At 49.1% G+C, this 22,906-nt stretch overlaps 1 protein-coding gene across 2 annotated transcripts in view; it reads left to right on the top strand.

Annotated features, from left to right (window-relative positions):
* The window catches only part of LOC119979666 (ovarian cancer G-protein coupled receptor 1-like), a 29,801-nt gene extending 9,384 nt beyond the window's left edge, over positions 1-20,417 (top strand). For both annotated transcript variants that reach the window (XM_038822207.1, XM_038822198.1), the window contains exon 2: positions 19,245-20,417. In XM_038822207.1, the coding sequence (XP_038678135.1) occupies positions 19,245-20,198 (954 nt within the window). In that variant the 3' untranslated portion in view covers positions 20,199-20,417. The remainder of the gene's footprint in view (positions 1-19,244) is intronic.
* The last annotated feature ends 2,489 nt before the right edge of the window (positions 20,418-22,906 follow it).

The raw sequence follows: 22,906 nt of genomic DNA, 5'->3' as shown, positions 1-22,906 counted from the left end.
AGGCATTCGGCCCGTCAAGCGCGGAGAATTGTCATTGGGGGCCGCTTTAAACGACCGCTCCAGCGCGATTGCCGCCGATTCTCCGGTGACCCAGAGCCGCGCGCCCCAGCCCACCGATTCTCCGACCCGGCGTGGGCTCGGAGATTCCTGGCCACCGTCTATATTCGCAATTCCAGGGGCGGGTCACCTTGGTAGTTGAGAAGACTGGCTACATTTCGTACAAGGTCAAAACCTGGAAGAGGACGGATAAAGAGCATCGAGGCCATTTCTGGAACATGGAACCCTCAACTACAGAGACCACTCTGGGTGGAGTGATGCCCTTGTGACTTACCGTGAGGCAGGGGACTCAACCCATGGTGCACCCAACTGTCGTGCCCCAGGAGAATGAATACAGAGGCATCGACATGGAAACTGAGGTGGCGGACCTATAGCCAGAAACCGAGGTTGGGGCAGAAACCCCATCAGTGGCCCTTCGACGTTGAGCGAGGAAGCGACGATCCCCTATCTGCTCAGTGCCCCATATCCAACTCCACTGATGATGGGCTCAAGGCTGTTTGGGATGTGGCCAAGGAGGCCTCATAGTAGCGGGAACAAGGGGGAGAACCTGGACTTTATGGGGGGAGGGATGTGATAATCCTCATGAGGACCAAGAGGGGCTCATGGAATACAAGTTTCCATGGTAATGGGTGGAGGCCCAGTTAGCTGGGACTCGTTGTCTAACTTTTTAAATATCGACCCAGACCCGGATTGGGATTTCCTGTCAGTCCCGGGCTGGAACATTAGTGTTGTAAGTCATGGGTGCTGCATTATTTTTGACTTAAAATACATTTGGTTTAACCTTTATTTTCCATTCTCCTGGGTTACTACAATTATCACAGACTAATACAGAGCAGGAGAGGCCCTTCGGCCCATTGAATCTGCATCGACGCATGATAAACACCTGACCTGTCGACCTAATCCCATTTGCCAGAACCTGGTCCACAGCCTTGAATGTTATTACGTGCCGAGTGGTTATCCAGGTACTTTATAAAGGATGTGAAGCCTCTACCACATTCCCAGGAAGTGCATTCCAGACCGTCACCACCCTCTGGGGAAAAACATTTTCCCATACCTCCCCCTTAATCCTCCCCCACACCTTGAACATGTGTCCCCTCGTAACTGACCCTTCAACTAAGAGGAACAGCTGCTCCCTACCCACCCTGTCCGTGCCCCTCAGAATCTTGTCCACCTCGATCAGGTCGCCCCCTCAGTCTTTTCTGTTCCAGCGAATTCCCTGCCCAGCGAAGCAGCAGAGGCTCCTTCATTAAATGTCTTCAAGATAAAGATAGATAGATTTTTGAAGAGTAAAGGGATTAAGGGTTATGGTTTTCGGGCGGGAAAGTGGAGCTGAGTCCATAAAAGATCAGCCATGATCTCATTGAATGGCAGAGCAGGCTCGAGGGGCCAGATGACCGACTCCTGCTCCTACTTCTTATGAAAACAACCCAAGCCTATCCAACACCTGTCTTCATAACTTAAATGTTCCGTCCCAGGCAACATCAAGGTGAAGCAACCTCTCCAGTGCAATCACATCCTTCCTATAATGTGGCGACCAGAATGTCACACAGTACCCCAGCTGTGGCCTCACCAACGTTCTATACAACTCCAACATGGCCTCCCTGCTTTTGTAATCTCTGCCCCGATTGATAAAGGCGAGTGTCCCATATGCCTTTATCACCACCCTATTAACCTGCCCTTCTGCCTTCCGAGATCTATGGACAAATACGCCAAAGTCCCTTTTTTCCTTGGAACTTCCCAGTGTCAGGCCATTCATTGAACACATCCTTGTCACATTGCTCCTTCCAAAGTGTATCACTCACACTTTTCAGAGTTAAATTCCATCAGCCACTTTTCTGCCAATTTGACCATCCCGCCTATATCTTCCTGTAACCCAGGACTCTCAACCTCATTGTTAACCACCCGGCCAATCTTTATGTCATCCGCAAACATTCTGCTCCTAACCCCCCCCCCCCCCCCCCCCCCCTCCCCCACATAGTATTCTATGTGGCCCATAGAAATGACAAACAATAGGAGGCCCAGCACTGGACACTGGCTCCCAGTTACTAATGCAGGCATCTGTCATCACTCTCTGTCTCCTACAGTTAAGCCAATTTTAGATCCACCTTATCAAGTTCCCCTGTATCCCATGTGCATTTGCTGAAGTCTCCCACGTGACACCCAGGCAGCACGGTAGCATTGTGGATAGCACAATTGCTTCACAGCTCCAGGGTCCCAGGTTCGATTCCCGGCTGGGTCACTGTCTGTGTGGAGTCTGCACATCCTCCCCGTGTGTGCGTGGGTTTCCTCCGGGTGCTCCGGTTTCCTCCCACAGTCCAAAGATGTGCGGGTTAGGTGGATTGGCCGTGATAAATTGCCGTTGGTGTGCAAAATTGCCCTTAGTGTTGGGTGGGGTTTCTGGGTTATGGGGATAGGGTGGAGGTGTTGACCGTGGGTAGGGTGCTCTTTCCAAGAGCCGGTGCAAACTCGATGGGCCGAATGGCCTCCTTCTGCACTGCAAATTCTATGATATCTATGTGAGACCTTGTCGAAGGCTTTGCTGAAATCCATGTAAACTGCATCAACTCCACTGCCCTCATCTACACTCCAGGTCACATGCTCAAAAAACTCAATCAAATTTGTTCGGCATGACCTCCCTCTGACAAAGCCGTGCTGACTATCCCTGATCAAACCTCGCCTCTCCAAGTGGAGATAGATTCTCTCCTTCAGAATTTTCGCCAATGGGGGGGGGGGGGGGGTTGAGGGGGAGGGTTGGGGACAAATTGACTCCACTTCTCTCCACATACGCTGCTTGTTCTGTTTCAGGTTTGTACAAAGCCGGACTAGACCAAAAGGTTTACCTACAGCTCTTAAGCTGTAGGCCTACTCATTGGGCTCCCCCCCCAATGCGGGTTCTAAGGTGGGGATAATTAAATGGACAGGATTTGCCCCGGGAACCCGCCTGTCCAAACCCAGACCCAATTTCACACTTGGGCGGCAGGGCCTTGGACAGGAAACCCACCTTTTCACCTATTTACATCCTTAAAGAGGCCACGGAATGGCCTTTCCCCTCCCTGCCTCTACCTTTAGGCTGATAGGAGCTGGCGCGGGTCGGGTGGATAAACCTTCCTCCATCACAGGCGGGAAGTCGAGGTCACCTCAATCTGAAGGCACCTTCAGAGTTGGGGCACTCTCCCTTCCGGAACCTTGGAGATCCAGCCCTTCCTCCCCCATTGGCCTAACCTCAATGTCACAATCACCCCCTCCACCCCCCCTCCTGACCCCAATGGCATCCCCCCCCCGGGGCTTATCTTGACGGGATTTAGTTCTGCTCACTGCAGCACTGTACCTGGGGCAGGCTGAAGATCTGACTAACATCTCTCACAGGTGGGACTTCCTTCCCAGGGGCGGGCAGAAGTCCCGCCCACCACCCAGCAACACTCAAGTGAGCATTAAACGGCAGTGTGTCTCCTGAGAGTTGCCGGTAGTGCATTACACACTGACTCTCAGCGCTCGCCATCCTTAAAATTCTATGCATTAGCTCACTGACCTGATTGTGGGCAAAGAAACCTAAACAGTACAAAAGTTTGCAACAGTGGCGGGTTTAGAGGACGATGAGAGTACTACAGCCAATTGATTGAATTTCTAGGAGGCCTGGGTGTGTGTGGTGAATGTAATATATGAATGTATATATACTAATTCACACTGTTATTGTAAGCGCAGTAGCGCCATCCTACCACTAGGGGGAGTAGCGCTGGGAGCACTTAGGAACTTGTACTGGGCTCCACCTTTGGTTCCGCCCACGACTCCTCCCCCTAGTGCAGCTGTATAAATACCCGTGTCCAGAGTCAGCCAGAGTCACTACGAGTTCATCGACAGGTAACAGGCTGGCTCTGAAGTAAGTCGATTAAAGCCTAGATTCACATCGGAAACACGTGTCTGGTGAATTGATGGTTCCATCAGTGTGTTGCTGGACAATGTTGCTTCCAGCAGGGTATTGGGTGGAGTTTCTGACAATTTGGATGAAGTGAGAAAGCAGTGTTAGAAAATGGTATGGGTGGCTATGATATGCACAACGCCAGGAGCTGACTTGTTTCCATCCCAGAAAGTAGGTGAGGAAACTGCAGGTGCTTTACCGATAATATTCTGAGCATTATCCATTCAAAATATTGTGGTGTCTGGACGGAGCAAGTGGCGAGAAACTGCTCCCATTGGCTGACTTGTCCCTGAACGAAAGGATCAAAGTCGAAATGAGTAAAAACGTGGACTTAGCAAATGCTTATGATCTGGAATGCACAGCCTGAGAGTGCCCGGGGGGGGGGGGGGCTGGCTCAATCATGACTTTCAAAATAGTTACTCGAAGAGAAATCAAATTTGCACGGCTGTGGGGGAAAGCAAGGGTGAATGAGGCCAGTCAGATTGCTCTCGCAGAGAGCTAGCGCAGATACATCAGGCTGAATGGCCTCCTCCTCCTTCTCCTCTCCTCTAACTTCTATAATTCCATGCCTTCAGAGAAATTGTGTCTTTACATTCAAAATTGCAACTGTGGGCAGCACGGTGGGGCAGTGGGTTAGCCCTGCTGCCTCACGGCGCTGAGGTCCCAGGTTCGATCCCGGCCCTGGGTCACTGTCTGTGTGGAGTTTGCACATTCTCCCCGTGTCTGCGTGGGTTTCACCCCCACAACCCAAAGATGTGCAGGGTAGGTGGATTGGTCACGCTAAATTGCCCCTTAATTGGAAACAATTAATTGGGTAATCTAAATTTATAAAAAAAATTGCAACAACTATTATTGAAGATGGTGAGGAAGAGTGGCCGAGAGATTATATCCCTCTGTGAGGAAATTACTGAATACTAAATTAAGGCAGAATGAGTGAGCATTTACAAAAGTTTGAGTTGACCAGAGTTAGCAAGGATTTATAAAGGGAAGGTCAGGTTGAACAAAGCTCACTGAATTATCATATGAAGGCAGTGAGGTATTGAATGGGAAATGTTTCCGGTTATGGTTCATATGGACTTTCAGAAGCTCTTGATAAAGCTCCATGGAAGAAATTGGAATTGAAGGCAAATAATTTATCTGGTCAGGCGATTGATTAAGCAGCAGAGGACAGAGAGGAGGGATAATGTGTAAACACCTAAATAGGCAGGCAGTGACCAGCGGTGTCCCACACGGATCTGCACAGGAGCTTCAACAATCCACATTCACTAATTATTAATAGAGTCAAATATCCAAGTTTACTGACGACACAAGGAATGGTGATATAGCAAGTAGCAAAGCGGAAGGGTCAAAATGAAATGAAAACCGCTTATTGTCACGAGTAGGCTTCAATAATGTTACTGTGTTAGGGCAGCAGGGTGGTACAGTGGTTAGCATTGCTGCCTCACGGCGCCGAGGTCCCAGGTTCGATCCCGGCTCTGGGTCACTGTCCGTGTGGAGTTTGCACATTCTCCCTGTGTCTGCGTGGGTTTCACCCCCACAACCCAAAGATGTGCAGGGTAGGTGGATTGGCCACGCTAAATTGCCCCTTAATTGGAAAAAAAGAATGGGGTACTCTAAATTTTCTTTTAAAAAGGACATTTGTTTTCATTTTAAAATGGAAACAAAGTAACAAGCAGAGGAGGTACAAAGAGATTGAGGAATCAATGTACAAAATCAAGTCAAAAAATTGTGAAATGTTAGCATCTGTAACTAGAGGGCTCAAATATAAAGGGGAAGAAGTTTTGGCACAGTTATATCAAGCAGTGGTTAGACCATTTCTGCTGCATTGTGTACATTTTTGGGACCTACACGTTATTGCCCCCCGCTCCCCACCCCACTCCCGTGCTTACTTTGCCCTGAACCCCAGGACTTTGAATCGGGAGACTGCTGATTGTGAGCAGGGTCTGACTGAGTGAGCGAGATCTGATGGTGAGTGAGCTTGGTTGGATTGTGTGTGGTTGAGCGGGGTCAGATTGTGAGTAGGGTCTGACTGTGAGTGAGCGTGGTCTGATTGTGAGCAGGGTTTGACTGTGAGTGAGCGTGGTCTGATTGTGAGCAGGGTCTGACTGTGAGTGAGCGGGGTCTGATTGTGAGCAGGGTTTGACTGTGAGTGAGCGTGGTCTGATTGTGAGCAGGGTTTGACTGTGAGTGAGCGTGGTCTGATTGTGAGCAGGGTTTGACTGTGAGTGAGCGGGGTCTGACTGTGAGTGAGCGGGGTCTGATTGTGAGCAGGGTTTGACTGTGAGTGAGCGTGGTCTGATTGTGAGCAGGGTTTGACTGTGAGTGAGCGGGGTCTGACTGTGAGTGAGCGGGGTCTGATTGTGAGCAGGGTTTGACTGTGAGTGAGCGTGGTCTGATTGTGAGCAGGGTTTGACTGTGAGTGAGCGTGGTCTGATTGTGAGCAGGGTTTGACTGTGAGTGAGCGGGGTCTGACTGTGAGTGAGCGGGGTCTGATTGTGAGCAGGGTCTGACTGTGAATGAGCATGGTCTGATTGTGAGCAGGGTTTGACTGTGAATGAGCGGGGTCTGACTGTGAGTGAGCGGGGTCTGATTGTGAGCAGGGTCTGACTGTGAATGAGCGTGGTCTTATTGTGAGCAGGGTCTGACTGTGAATGAGCGGGGCCTGATTGTGAGCAGGGTCTGACTGTGAGTGAGCGGGGTCTGATTGTGAGCAGGGTCTGACTGAGTGAGCGGGGTCTGACTGTGAGTGAGCGGGGTCTGACTGTGAGCAGGGTCTGACTGTGAGTGAGCGTGGTCTGATTGTGAGCAGGGTTTGACTGTGAATGAGTGGGGTCTGACTGTGAGTGAGCGGGGTCTGATTGTGAGCAGGGTTTGACTGTGAGTGAGCGGGGTCTGATTGTGAGCAGGGTCTGACTGTGAATGAGCGTGGTCTGATTGTGAGCAGGGTTTGACTGTGAGTGAGCGGGGTCTGATTGTGAGCAGGGTCTGACTGTGAATGAGCGGGGTCTGATTGTGAGCAGGGTTTGACTGTGAGTGAGCGGGGTCTGATTGTGAGCAGGGTCTGACTGTGAATGAGCGTGGTCTGATTGTGAGCAGGGTTTGACTGTGAGTGAGCGGGGTCTGATTGTGAGCAGGGTCTGACTGTGAGTGAGCAGGGTCTGATTGTGAGTGAGCAGGGTCTGATTGTGACTGAGCGGGGTCTGATTGTGAGCAGGGTCTGACTGTGAGTGAGCGGGGTCTGATTGTGTGCAGGGTCTGACTGTGAATGAGTGGGGTCTGATTGTGAGTGAGCAGGGTCTGACTGTGAGTGAGCGGGGTCTGATTGTGTGCAGGGTCTGACTGTGAATGAGTGGGGTCTGATTGTGAGTGAGCAGGGTCTGACTGTAAGTGAGCAGGGTCTGATTGTGTGCAGGGTCTGACTGTGAATGAGCAGGGTCTGACTGTGAGTGAGCGGGGTCTGACTGTGAATGAGCGGGGCCTGATTGTGAGCAGGGTCTGACTGTGAGGGAGCGGGGTCTGATTGTGAGCAGGGTCTGACTGTGAGTGAGCGGGGTCTGATTGTGAGCAGGGTCTGACTGTGAGTGAGCGGGGTCTGACTGTGAGTGAGCAAGGTCTGATTGTGAGCAGGGTTTGACTGTGAGTGAGCGGGGTCTGACTGTGAGTGAGCAGGATCTGATTGTGAGCAGGGTCTGACTGTGAGTGAGCAGGGTCTGACTGTGAGTGAGCAGGGTCTGATTGTGAGCAGGGTTTGACTGTGAGTGAGCGGGGTCTGACTGTGAGTGAGCAGGGTATGATTGTGAGCAGGGTCTGACTGTGAATGAGCAGGGTCTGACTGTGAGTGAGCGGGGTCTGACTGTGAATGAGCGGGGCCTGATTGTGAGCAGGGTCTGACTGTGAGGGAGCGGGGTCTGATTGTGAGCAGGGTCTGACTGTGAGTGAGCGGGGTCTGATTGTGAGCAGGGTCTGACTGTGAGTGAGCGGGGTCTGACTGTGAGTGAGCAAGGTCTGATTGTGAGCAGGGTTTGACTGTGAGTGAGCGGGGTCTGACTGTGAGTGAGCAGGATCTGATTGTGAGCAGGGTCTGACTGTGAGTGAGCAGGGTCTGACTGTGAGTGAGCAGGGTCTGATTGTGAGCAGGGTTTGACTGTGAGTGAGCGGGGTCTGACTGTGAGTGAGCAGGGTATGATTGTGAGCAGGGTCCAACTGTGAATGAGCGGGGTCTGATTGTGAGCGGGGTCTGACTGTGAGTGAGCAGGATCTGATTGTGAGCAGGGTCTGACTGTGAGTGAGCGGGGTCTGACTGTTAGCAGGGTCTGACTGTGAGTGAGCAGGGTCTGATTGTGAGCAGGGTCTGACTGTGAATGAGCGGGGTCTGATTGTGAGCGGGGTCCGACTGTGAATGAGCGGGGCCTGATTGTGAGCAGGGTCTGACTGTGAGTGAGCGGGGTCTGATTGTGAGCAGGGTCTGACTGTGAATGAGCAGGGTCTGATTGTGAGCAGGGTCCGACTGTGAATGAGCGGGGCCTGATTGTGAGCAGGGTCTGACTGTGAGTGAGCGGGGTCTGATTGTGAGCAGGGTCTGACTGTGAATGAGCGGGGTCTGATTGTGAGCGGCGTCTGATTGTGAGCGGGGTCCGACTGTGAATGAGCGGGGCCTGATTGTGAGCAGGGTCTGACTGTGAGTGAGCGGGGTCTGATTGTGAGCAGGGTCTGACTGTGAATGAGCAGGGTCTGATTGTGGGCAGGGTCCGACTGTGAGTGAGCGGGGTCTGATTGTGAGCAGGGTCTGACTGTGAATGAGCGGGGTCTGATTGTGAGCAGGGTGTGATTGTGAGTGAGCGGGGTCTGATTGTGTGCGGTCTGATTGTGAGCAGGGTCTGATTGTGAGTGTGGTCTGATTGTGAGCAGGGTCTGATTGTGAGCAGGGTCTGATTGTGAGCAGGGTCTGATTGTGTGCGGTCTGATTGTGAGCAGGGTGTGATTGTGAGCATGGTGTGATTGTGAGCAGGGTCTGATTGTGAGCAGGGTCTGATTGTGAGCAGGGTGTGATTGTGAGTGCGGTCTGATTGTAAGTATATCTCACAAGTCTGCAACATGCCTGACTATGGCTGGATCCGGACTCAGAGTGCCGACATTCCTGCTGTGTGTGTAATAAAAATGGGAAATGCTGACAATACCCAGCAAGTCAGGTGGCCCTGGTGGAGAGCGAAACACATTTAGTGATTCATGTTGTCGTGTCCCTGCCTCACAGTGTGTCTTTAACCCTTGTACGGCGGACAAATAACTGTGAGTCAACTTTCTGTTAATTCAATCATTTTTATTCACATACCCACACACAATGTTAATGTTCATCAACTACACCATAAGTTAACCTACGGAGTACTGAAGTTCAATACCGCACCTTGACTTAACTGTCAATGACTGACAAGTGCCCAGACAGATATGGGCCTTTATCTGTGTGTTGGCTTCAGCAGTCCTCGATGCTTGGCCCTCGATGCTTGGCCCTCGATGCCTGCCCCTCGATGCTTGGCCCTCGATGCCTGGCCTTTGGTCTGGCCCTCGATGCTTGGCCCTCGATGCCTGGCCCTCGGTCTGGCCCTCGATGCTTGGCCCTCGATGCTTGGCCCTCGATGCTTGGCCCTCGATGCTTGGCCCTCGATGCCTGCCCCTCGATGCTTGGCCCTCGATGCCTGGCCGTCGATGCTTGCCCCTCGATGCTTGCCCCTCGATGCTTGGCCCTCGATGCTTGCCCCTCGATGCTTGCCCCTCGGTCTGGCCCTCGATGCTTGCCCCTCGATGCTTGGCCCTCGATGCTTGATCCTCGATGCCTGGCCCTCGATGCTTGGCCCTCGGTCTGGCCCTCGATGCTTGGCCCTCGATGCTTGGCCCTCGATGCTTGCCCCTCGATGCTTGCCCCTCGATGCTTGGCCCTCGATGCTTGGCCCTCGATGCTTGCCCCTCGATGCTTGATCCTCGATGCTTGGCCCTCGATGCTTGCCCCTCGATGCTTGCCCCTCGATGCTTGGCCCTCGAGGCTTGGCCCTCGATGCTTGGTCCTCGATGCTTGGCCCTCGATGCTTGGTCCTCGGTCTGGTCTGATGCTTGGCCCTCGATGCTTGGTCCTCGGTCTGGTCTGATGCTTGGCCCTCGATGCTTGCCCCTCGATTCTTGCCCCTCGATGCTTGCCCCTCGATGCTTGGCCCTCGATGCTTGGCCCTCGCTGCTTGGCCCTCGATGCTTGGCCCTCGATGCTTGGCCCTCGATGCTTGGCCCTCGGTCTGGCCCTCGATGCTTGGTCCTCGATGCTTGGCCCTCGATGCTTGGCCCTCGGTCTGGTCTGATGCTCAGCTCTGTCTTCCTTCTGTTGATGGCATGACCGCCCTCCTCATAGAATTTACAATACAGAAGGAGGCCATTCAGCCCATTGAGTCTGCACCGGCCCTACTTAAGCCCCCCGCCTCCACCCTATCCCCCTTTATCCCCGTAACCCCACCTAACCTTTTTGGACACTAAGGGGCAATTTAGCATGGCCAATCCACCTAACCTGCACATCTTTGGACTGTGGGAGGAAACCGGAGCACACGGAGGAAACCCACGCAGACATGGGGAGGACGTGCAGATTCCGCACAGACAGTGACCCAGCCGGGAATCGAACCTGGGACCCTGGATCTGTGAAGCAACAATGCTAACCACTGTGCTACTGTGCTGTCCATGGTGGCTGGTGAAGATCACCAGTGGTCTGTTCCTGTTGCTGGCTGCTGCAGAGCGAGTTTCTTAGATGGTGCGGCACGTTTATCCTTTGTTGGTTTCGCACCCTTTTGGGCGGTCCCTGGATCATCAATCAATTGATCACCCTGATCGATTAAGTTCAATCAGGGACTGCCACACTGATTTTGGGGTGGGCACTCAACGGCCATGCCTGCAAGTGTGGGGGGCACGTAGGCCCTTCAAAATAAGGAGTCTAGGTGCCACTGTGTCTGGTAAACAAGTGTGACTGACTGGGCAGTTCTATTGTCCCTGGAGATGGCCTTTTACCTGTGTATTGTCCCTGGAGATGGCCTTTTACCTGTGTATTGTCCCTGGAGATGGCCATTTACCTGTGTATTGTCCCTGGAGATGGCCTTTTACCTGTGTATTGTCCCTGGAGATGGCCTTTTACCTGTGTATTGTCCCTGGAGATGGCCATTTACCTGTGTATTGTCCCTGGAGATGGCCTTTTACCTGTGTATTGCAATGTCCCGGCTGCAGCCTGCTCATCAATATTCATTTATACTGTAGCCTGCTCATCAATATTCATTTATACTGTAGCCTGCTTGTCCTTACACTTGGCCAATTTTCCCAGTATACGTTGCAGAACACCACCTTAGGTAGCCGTACTGCCACATGTCGAACATTTTCTGTTTGCATTGCAGATTTCCAGTATCTACAGTATTTTGCACAGAGTTTCCTGTTGGTAGATAAAGTGCATCTTGAAAGCACCAGAATGATATAAATAGAAATGACAGGATTAAACCCATAACCTTTTGACTCAGGCGCTAGACAGTACTAATATCTACACCAAATCATAAACTGAAATGATAAAGGATCACACCTAAACATCTTTGATGTTTCAGACACTAATTGGCCAATGTACATTTTACACATTTCCTGGCATGTACAGATGGAAATAACTGTTGGTGTGAAAGTTACTGGGTTATCACAGAATCGTTACAGTACAGAAGACTTTGTCCCATCAAAGTCTGCACTGGTTCATGAAAGAGTATTCGACCTCGTCCCACTCCCCTGCCTTATCCACAAAGCCTTGCACATTATTCAGATTGTAATCCAATTCCCTTTCAATTACCTCGATGGAACCTCCACCACACGCTCAGGAAGTTTGTTCCAGACTCCAACTACCCCCTGGGTGAAAATATTTTTCCTTACATCACTTCTATTCCTTTTGAATCCGTCCCCTCTAGTTTTTGATGCTCTCGAGTGTGTCATAATATACATCCAGGTATATGATGAAGTGCAGACAGGCAGTGATTGACAGACAGGATGATCAATGGGCACACAGAACACAGCAGCCAATCACCAGACGGGACACGGCCACTATAAAGCCAGAGGGCACCAGCTTTCCCGCTCTCTCGGGATCCAGCCTCTGAGACAGTCAGAGCTCGTGAGCAGCAGCCAGTGCAAACACCATGTGGTAGTCAGTTAGTCTGGTCAGGCTAGCCTCAGGTCTCCAGTCAAGTCAGCATAGTGTCAACCCACAGTTGAACATGTAATATAGTTAGATGTTAAATAAAATCGTGTTGCATCTCATCAAGTGTTGGAAGCCTGTCTCTCTCTCTACACTGCATCAAACGCAGTCCACATAAACCCAGATTACCCAACACATCAGAGTGGAAACAATTTCTCATTATTTACCCTGTCCATACCTCTCAAGATCTTGAATCCCCCCCATCAAGTCTCCTCTCAGCGTTCTCCCCCCCCCCCCCCCCCACAAGGAAAATAGACCCAACCTCTCCAATCTATCCTCATAACTCCTCCACTGAAAAGTGTGGCTCACAGTTAATCTATTTTCAGGCGAAACGCAGATAGGGGAATTTTGGGGAATCACCTGACTCGATTAAGCATTAGTTGGTCATCAATCAGCAACCATTTCTAGCCAAACATCTCCTTAGGCATCAAAACAGAAAATGCTGGGGAAACTCGGAAATTCAGAATGAGTGATATTGGACTTGAAATGTCACTCTCGCAACAGATGCTGCCAGACCTGCTGATACTTTCTGCATCGGAGATAGTTTTTTAAAATTTCTCAGGCAGTCTCTCGGGATTGAAGAGGACTTGCCCCCACTCTGGTTAACGGGCTCTGAGATGGCTGATATGTCCGATACGTGATCTGTAGAGCCTGTCACAGGTGGGGCAGGTGATGCCTGAGGGGTGGGGGGGGGGGGGGGGGGGGGGGGGGGGGAGGTGGAGGTTTGTGCTTTGGGAAATGGGCCAAATGGCCTACTCCTGTCCAATTTATGGCGTTGTGATCTTCTGAGTCTGTGGTCAGGCAGATAATCCTTTTGACTGCCAAAAGATTAATTTCCCTGTACTGTAAATAAAAACATTGCAATCTGCAACAATTAAAATATACAGAAACACCCACCTTCCATCAGAAATCCTGGACCCACTGAGAGTTCTGCCTAAGTTACAGTTTTCGTCTCTTCTTCTCCGCCGATCACGCGCTAACGAGTTTGATTGTCCACATAAGGAACTCCATGTAACTGGCCATGGGTTCTGTGGGTCCTTGCATGGCTGGTGAACCCAATCCTGGAGTGGCATCACTGAACGTACACTTGACAGGTGTTTCCATTGGTCCTGGTATTCGAGGCTGCTGGCATACCTTTCTCAGGCTCCTCTTGCTCACCTCTTGCTTTTGGGTGTTCTCGAAGAATTGTATCCCATCAATCGGGAGGTTCCTCCAGGTCAGTTTCTTCTGAGCAAGGGTTTCCCAGGCATTGACATCTATGTTGCATTTCTTGAGGATAACCGTCAGGGTGCCTTTGAAGCACTTCCTTTTCCCTTATCCAGTTTGGATGTCTTCCTTGAGCTGGACAAAGAAGATTTGCTTTGGGAGTCAGGACTCTGGCATTCTAAGCACATGGCCGGCCCAGTGGAGTTGGTTTTGGATGATTATGGAACCTTCAAGGACTCTGATGTTCGTACATTTGTCCCCCCCAGCTGATGCAGAGAATCCATCTCGGACAGCATTGATGGTACCTCGCCAGAGCTTTGAGGTGGTGTCTGTATGTAATCCAGGTTTCTGAGCTGTACAGAAGAGTTGGGAGGACAATTGCTTTGTACACTGTTATGACACCCTGGGCTAGTGCACGGTCAATTCCAGCCCCACAGACCCCGGAGTCCAACACATTGATAAGGTCCAGCAATTTGAAACAGTCCATTGACCAAAGCCAAATCCATCAAGGTGCGTTAGCACTGATCTCCCTGGAATCTGCTGATTTGAAACGTAAACAGCCTCATACATCCTGCCTTGCCTGAGGTCACAGGTCATTCCTCATTTTACCAGCCCCTCAAATTAAAGATAAAGTTAATCTTAAAGGTTTAGGCACAATAATTGTCCATGTACAAAAATTGTGAGAGCCAAAAGAATAACAGAAGTAAAAAGGAGGAAAAGGGTACAGACAGGGATTAAACAGGAGGATCCTTACAACAAGAGGATTTTGGTATCAGCACGAATGTCATATAGATACATATATAGATACATACAACATACAGTGCAGGAGTCCATTCAGCCCATTGAGTCTGCACCGCCCCACTTAAGCCCACACTTCCACCCTATCCCCGTAACCCAATAACCCCTCCTAACCTTTTTTTTGGACACTCAGGATACTAAGGGTAATTTATCATGGCCAATCCGCCTAACCTGCACGTCTTTGAACTGTGGGAGGAAATCGGAGCACCCGGAGGAAACCCACGCAGACACGGGGAGAATGTCCAGACTCCGCACAGACAGTGACCCAGCGGGGAATCGAACCTGGACCCCTGGCGCTGTGAATCACAGTGCTAGCCACGTGTGCTACCGTGCTGCCCACATCATTGGCGATGGGAATATTTGTGGAGCTTCCTCCTCCAGTGAGTTGTTTAACTGTGCACCATCATTCAGGATTGGGTGTGGCAGTACTGCAGGGCTTAGAGCTGATCCTTTGGTTGTGGGATCGCTTAGCTCTGTCCATCACTTGCTGTTTCGCACGCAAGAAATTATCCATTTTGGTAGGGATAACAGCAAAAGGATTATTATTTAAATGATAAAATATTAAAGCATGCTGCTGTGCAGAGAGACCTGGGTGAGCTAGTGCATGAGTCGCAAAATGTTGGTTTACAGGTGCAACATGTGATTAAGAAGGCAAATGGAATTTTGTCCTTCATTGCTAGAGGGATGGAGTTTAAGACTAGGGAGGTTATGCTGCAATTGTATAAGGTGTTAGTGAGGCCACACCTGGAGTATTGTGTTCAGTTTTGGTCTCCTTACTTGAGAAAGGACGTACTGGCGCTGGAGGGTGTGCAGAGGAGATTCACTAGGTTAATCCCAGAGCTGAAGGGGTTGGATTATGAGGAGAGGTTGAGTAGACTGGGACTGTACTCATTGGAATTTAGAAGGATGAGGGGGGATCTTATAGAAACATATAAAATTATGAAGGGAATAGATAGGATAGATGCGGGCAGGTTGTTTCCACTGGCGGGTGAAAGCAGAACTAGGGGGCATAGCCTCAAAATAAGGGGAAGTAGATTTAGGACAGCAGGGTAGCATGGTGGTTAGCATAAATGCTTCACAGCTCCAGGGTCCCAGGTTCGATTCCCGGCTGGGTCACTGTCTGTGTGGAGTCTGCACGTCCTCCCCCTGTGTGCGTGGGTTTCCTCCGGGTGCTCCGGTTTCCTCCCACAGTCCAAAGATGTGCGGGTTAGGTGGATTGGCCATGCTAAATTGCCCGTAGTGTCCTACAAAAAGTAAGGTTAAGGGGGGGTTGTTGGGTTACGGGTATAGAGTGGATACGTGGGTTTGAGTAGGGTGATCATAGCTCGGCACAACATTGAGGGCCGAAGGGCCTGTTCTGTGCTGTACTGTTCTATGTTCTATGTTCTATGACTGAGTTTAGGAGGAACTTCTTCACAAGGGTTGTGAATCCATGGCATTCCCTGTCAAGTGAAGCAGTTGAGGCTCCTTCATTAAATGTTTTTAAGATAAAGATATAGTTTTTTGAAGAATAAAGGGATTAAGGGTTATGGTGTTCGGGCCGGAAACTGGAGCTGAGTCCACAAAAGATCAGCCATGATCTAATTGAATGGCGGAGCAGGCTCGAGGGGCCAGATGGCCTACTCCTGCTCCTAGTTCTTATGTTCTTATATGTTCTTCGCCAGGTTGACACCTAATTTTCGGTAAGCCTGGCTTGCTCTCCTGCTCTCTTCAGAAGGAGATGCCAGGGTTCCCAGAGTCACCGAGACCATTTGCATGAAGAGGGTTGGCACTGTGTTTTGTATCAAAGTTAGCACCTGGCTCTTTCCAGTCTGGGGTTTGGAGTCGGCTGTAATCCTTTGAATATTAATGTCCCTCCTAACATAGGTGGCACTCAATAAAAGCAAATTACAATATATAGCACCTTCACCTTTAGAAACTATGGAAAGGTGCTTCAGAAAAGTGGAAATCAGAAACATAATTGGCACAGTAAGAAGTCTTACAACACCAGGTTAAAGTCCAACAGGTTTGTTTCAAACACTAGCTTTCGGAGCACTGCTCCTTCCTCAGGTGAATGAACCTGTTGGGCTTTAACCTGGTGTTGTAAGACTTCTTACTGTGCTCACCCCAGTCCAACGCCGGCATCTCCACATCATATTGGCACTGTAAGACCTCCCTTTTTGTCTGAATGTTCTTGTCTCTACTCTCGATGTCAATCGCACACAACAATTTAGGATACTGTTAAACACCTTTGTTAATCCCCTAAACAACTGTACGTACTCACAATGGCAATGGTTGCTTAGGTATCTCATGAACTGAGGTTCATCTCATATGGTCAGCCCTTCAGCAGATCTCCCAGCGTGACTTCAGAAAGTGTCTGTGGCAGACCATTACCTCCACAAACTGCCCTGACATGTCTGTCTGCATGTGTGTGTGTGTGTGTGTGTGTGTGCGCGTGTGTCAGTTTAGTTGAAACTGTCTTTATTTTTTAAAAGTTCAATATGATACTCAGCGATGTCTTTGGTTCAAAGGTCTCCTCCGTAGCTCCATCTGGAAAAGCAGTTACACCATTAAAAGCAATTAATACAAGACCATTTAAATGATGCACTGGCCGACAGTACTGAGCCACAAAATGTGACATTAGGACAGACGAAACAAAAAGATTGTCAAAGAGGTTGCTGTCAAAGAGGGTCCTGAAGGAGGAGTGGGAGGTGGGCAGGTTGAGGGAGGAGAGGAAATCATGGCCACCAATTCTGGAACAAAGCCAAGGCGACCAGATACCGGGCAGCACGGTAGCATTGTGGATAGCACAATTGCTTCACAGCTCCAGGGTCCCAGGTTCGATTCCGGCTTGGGTCACTGTCTGTGCGGAGTCTGCACATCCTCCCCGTGCGTGCGTGGGTTTCCTCCGGGTGCTCCGGTTTCCTCCCACAGTCTAAAGATGTACAGGTTAGGTGGATTGGCCATGATAAATTGTCCAAAATTGCCCTTAGTGTTGGGTGGGGTTACTGGGTTATGGAGATAGGGAGGAGGTGTTGACCTTGGGTAGGGTGCTCTTTCCAAGAGCCGGTGCAGACTCGATGGGCCGAATGGCCTCCTTCTGCACTGTAAATTCTATGATGCTGCATCTTACAATACTAACACAGGGAATTCACCCTCAACAAACTTAATAAAACACAAATACCTTGATAGCTACAGACCATTGAAAGGTAATGCAACAAAATAACCATTCAAAAGGTTTTGTGGCTGAACATCTCCAACTCCACTTTGCCCGAAACCTATATTCTTGATTCCCTCAGTGTTCAATAACGAATTCAGTTCACAGTCTTGAATATTGTTACGGATAGGAGGCGTGGGGTTAAATTAAACAGCATTAATTTCTCCTCTCACCACTCGTCTATGAACAGAAAGGTGTTTTGTTTCCCTCTTTATAAGCAGCAGTGTATTTCCCCACCCCTTCAATTTTTATGGAATTCAATTTTCTATGAATAACCTAAGAGCAAACTCAAGACAGGATGAACTCAAAGGGTTAGTTTATTTGCACACTCTAAAACGTGGAAAGGTGGATTGCAATGTCGCCCCTTGCATTCGCACAGTAAAAAATGGATAGAGAGACAATCGTTTTACAGTGCAGATATTACAGAGAAAATAAATATTGTTTCAGGTGATGCAGAATCCAGGTAGGTATTCCTTCACCGAGCAGAGCGGGTTGAAAAGCAATGCTGTATAATTCACTTTTCTAGTGGTGTTGACTTCACACAATGAGGTAGGCACACAGAAAAGAGTCAATCTTGTAGGTGATAGTTCTGAATTTCCAGCAGATGGGGCCAGGTAGTCCACCTAGGAAGAACCTCTTGTCTGTGAGTCTAATAGTCAGATGGTAAAGAGGAGACTGAGCTCTTCAGCTCAGTACAGCAGTATTACTTGTACTCAAGCCAGAGGCCTATATCAGATGACCCCCAGTCCTCCATTTGATCTCCATGAAAGGATATGTATCCATTGTTTGGATACCATGGAGTTGCGAAAATTGCTAAATGTTTCAGCTCTTTCAAATTGAGCAGACTACTGTCTCCTTCTGGCCACTCTGGGTTTTTAAATGTAGATGGCCTTTGTATAACTCCCACTGAAGCTGGACCTTACAATCCCCAAGTGATCATTAGTGGCTCCTCAGAGATAACGAGGTGTGAGATTTTCCAGCACTGTTGTTCTGGAGTCATGGATACCATGATGTGGAGATGCCGGCGTTGGACTGGGGTGAGCACAGTAAGAAGTCTTACAACACCAGGTTAAAGTCCAACAGGTTTGTTTCAAACACGAGCTTTCGGAGCACGGCTCCTTCTTCAGGTGAATGGCGAGGATACCTCGCCATTCACCTGAAGAAGGAGCCGTGCTCCGAAAGCTCGTGTTTGAAACAAACCTGTTGGACTTTAACCTGGTGTTGTAAGACTTCTTACTGGAGTCATGGAAAGACATGGGTTCAGGCATTTTAAAGATCTTTTTCAGCCAAGCTTTAAATTTTGAAATGGCAACGAGGACGCCTCTATATAATTGTGTAAAAATATACAGTGCGAGGTCCTGATCCCTCACGAATATACTCAGCGGCAAACATCCAACATTTTCCGAGATAGTGAGTTCCAGAGATTCAGATCTGTAAGTGAAGGAATTTCCTCTTGCCTTAGTCCTAAATAGCTGATTCCTTGGCCGGAATTCTCCGCCACCGGGATTCTCTGTTTCCGCCGGCCGTGTACACCCCCCCCCCCCCCCCCACCTACTGGTTTCCATGGACAAGCGGCGGAAACAGAGAATCCCGCTGTCAGCAAATGGTGCACAGCCACGAATGGCTGGGGGAGCAGAGAATCCATCTCCTTATCTCAAGAAATGATTATTACGGTAGCCATGATCCCATGGTATATAATTCTGGTAGCATTCAGTGTCTGAGCTTACACATGAAGTAGCACTCTTTCGGTGAGAGTTACAGTGGGTAAGTTTATTTGCAAACATTTCTCCTCCATTTGTCACTCACTTATTTGTTGATCCTCTTAATAGAATGAATCATGCTTCGTTCAACATTCCATCAACCTGTGGATTTTTCCAAGTGTCTATATCTTGATTTTCTGCCTGGGCCTGCCGGTAAACTGTGTCGCCCTTTATGCAGCCTACAAGCAAGTCAAACGCAAGAATGAGCTTGGCGTATACCTCTTCAATCTAACCCTGGCCGACCTGCTGTACATACTAACGTTGCCATTCTGGATCGATTTCGCTGTGCACAATGACGACTGGAGAGCTGGCAACACAATGTGCCAGATCTGCTCCTTTTTGACCCAGACCAATTTGTATGCAAGCTCCGTCTTCTTGTGTTGTATCTCTTTTGACCGATATCTCGGGGTGGTTCATCCTCTGCAGATGCCTCGAGTCCGCACTATGCGAGCTGCGATCCTAATCAGCTGCGTCGTCTGGGCCAGCCAGACAGCTTTCAATCTTGAGTTGTTGATCGAGACAGAGGTTGACAAAGACACCGACCGTCACATCTTGTGTTATGATATCTACCCGATTGAGTCTTGGAAAGCCAAGCTGAACTACTTCAGGATAACCTTTGGCTTCCTGATCCCCCTCGTTCTGATCATCGCCTTCCACTGCAGAATTTACAACGCGCTGAGGGGCAATATGGCCACTCTACAACACGAGAAGAGAAGGGCGGCGCAGCTGATGCTGGGCATCACGGTGGGCTTCACTGTCTGCTTCACCCCCTTCCATGCCATGCTGTTGGTCCGGAGCATCATGGAGAAAAACTGTGACGTTGCAAATTCCATCTTCATCCCTTACCGATTATCGATCGCTCTGGTCTCCTTAAATTGCATTCTGGACCCTGTCCTGTACTGTTTTGTGAGTGAGATATCACGCAAGGATATCCTGCTGTTCACCTTGCGACGGAGAGAGTCATGGACTAATGAGGTCAGGAATAATCAGATACGCAATATGTCAGCCACAACAATACTTTAATTTTTAATAAAACAGACAAAGCTGAAAATACTTGGCAGGCCAGGTCGTCTTCATGAGAAGGGAAACACTTAACATTTCAGGCAGACTGAACTGTCAGAGATTTAACAGTTTTTAAGAAAGTTCAAAGTTGGGAAAAAGGAGGGTTCGGGGAAGAAGCATCGATCGATTCCAATGTGAGTTAAGATTGAAGAATAAAAATCAGTATATTAACAGGTCAAATGTTCTGTCCATCGGTTGATAATTATGGAAACATGAAAAGAATTGTGGAATTCCAGCCTTGAATAACCAGGTTAAGGCCCAGAATCCCAATTGTAAAGAAGGTAATATTTGTCTTGCTCAGTCTCCAGGAACCAATAGGTCTGCCCGTTTACCATCTCAGTTGTCTGCCCAAAAAGCTGTTTGTTTCGCACTGCTTGTGGCTGCTCTCCTCCATAAGCACTGTATAATTCATCAAGTTGCAAAGTTTACAAACCTCAGGGAGGGTACATGACGTACCCTCACTCATCCTGTTCAAATCATTCCATAACCCATTAAACTGTGGATAGCAATGAGGACTGTCAGAGGATACAGCAGGATTTAGATTGTTTGGAGACTTGGACGGAGAGATGGCAGATGGAGTTTAATCCGGACAAATGTGAGGTAATGCATTTCGGAAGGTCTAATGCAGGTAGGGAATATACAGTGAATGGTAGAGCCCTCAAGAGTATTGAAAGTCAGAGAGATCTAGGTGTACAGGTCCACAGGTCACTGAAAGGGGCAACACAGGTGGAGAAGGTAGTCAAGAAGGCATACGGCATGCTTGCCTTCATTGGCCGGGGCATTGAGTATAAGAATTGGCAAGTCATGCTGCAGCTGTATAGAACCTTAGTTAGGCCACATTTGGAGTATAGTGTTCAATTCTGGTCGCCACACTACCAGAAGGATGTGGAGGCTTTAGAGAGGGTCCAGAAGAGATTTACCAGGATGTTGCCTGGTATGGAGGGCACTAGCTATGAGGAGCGGTTGAATAAATTTGGTTTGTTCTCACTGGAACGACGGAGGTTGAGGGGTGACCTGATAGAGGTCTACAAAATTATGAGGGGCATAGACAGAGTGGATAGTCAGAGACTTTTTCCCAGGGTAGAGGGGTCAATTACTAGGGGGCATAGGTTTAAGGTGCGAGGGGCAAGGTTCAGAGGAGATGTACGAGGCAAGTTGTTTTTACACAGAGGGTAGTGGGTGCCTGGAACTCGCTGCCACAGGAGGTGGCGGAAGCAGGGACAACATTTTAGGGGCATCTTGACAAATACATGAATAGGATGGGAATAGAGGGATACGGACCCAGGAAGTGTAGAAGATTTTAGTTTAGACGGGCAGCATTGTCGGCACGGGCTTGGAGGGCCGAAGGGCCTGTTCCTGTGCTGTACTTTTCTTTGTTCTTTGTTTGTTCTAAAACAACTGAAGTTACTCCTTGTTCATTTATATTCATGATGCAGTAAAATATTAGTGTCACAAGTTGGCTTACATTAACACTGCAATGTAGTTACTGTGAACAGCCCTTAGTCGCCACACTCCGGCGCCTGTTCAGGTACACAGAGGGAGAATTCAGAATGTCCAATTCACCTAACAGCACGTCTTTCGGGACTTGTGGGAGGAAACCGGAGCACCCGGAGGAAACCCACGCAGACACGGGGAGAACGTGCAGACTCCGCACAGACAGTAACCCAAGTTGGGAATAGAACCCAGGTCCCTGGCGCTGTGAAGCAACAGTGCTAACCGCTGGGCTACCGTGCTGCCTTGTAGAATATAGCACAGAAGGAGGCCATTCAATCTATCGTGTCTGGGCTGGGTCTTTGTGTCACGACCAGGTGGGAGGAATGCGCAGTTTCTCTCGCCCCACCCCCACACCACAGGTCATACCATGAGTTTAAAAGTTTAATTCACTCACTAAAGTGGCGAATTATTCATCTTCGCTACTGTTAGACCCAGAATAGAAGAGACTTCAATCAGGCTTCTTTCAATAAACTCAGCATGATCAATTTCTTACAAAACCAAACTTCCTTTTTAAAACACATTCCAAGAACTGGTTAACGCACAATTGTGAATTGGAAGTAGAGCTACCTATCCTTTTTTAAAACTCCCCAACACACACACACATCGGCACATGCAGCCGAAGGACAGATAGGAGTCTCTGCACAGATGGGTAGCTGAGTAGGTTTATAATAAAGAAGGATACAGCTCACAGGGTTTTGCCACTGTTGATCTGGAACACACTCGTCTGAAGGCAGATCACAGGAGAAGATTGGAGGTTCTCACCAACAGAGCTTTGCCATGGATGAAAAGTGAGTCTGATCAACCCTTCCTGTCTCAGCCTTTCGGATTTCCAAAGACAGACAAGTTCCACTGAGGTGAGGATTCCTGGATAGATACTGACAGTTTCACACGGTTTCAGCAAAGGCAGAGAGACTGTGAACTGGGCAGTCCCTCAAATTCTCAGTCCAATCCCAGCTAAATTCAAAACAATAAGTTCGAAACTTAAAGCTCATCTTTCTCATGTGATTGCCATTAAACCACCAGCCGTTGCCTTTAACCCAGTCTTTTATCCATCAATTGAAATAATTGCAGGACAAACGAGCAAACAGTACACCCCACCAACAAGGACCACTCTGATCAGGTGATTCTGAGAAAAGGAATGTTTGCTCCCATTCCAAAGCTGAGTTTATGGGAAA

Source organism: Scyliorhinus canicula, chromosome 2 (genome assembly GCF_902713615.1).
Source record: "Scyliorhinus canicula chromosome 2, sScyCan1.1, whole genome shotgun sequence".
NCBI lineage: Eukaryota > Metazoa > Chordata > Chondrichthyes > Carcharhiniformes > Scyliorhinidae > Scyliorhinus > Scyliorhinus canicula.
This window is presented reverse-complemented; position numbering and strand designations above follow the sequence as displayed.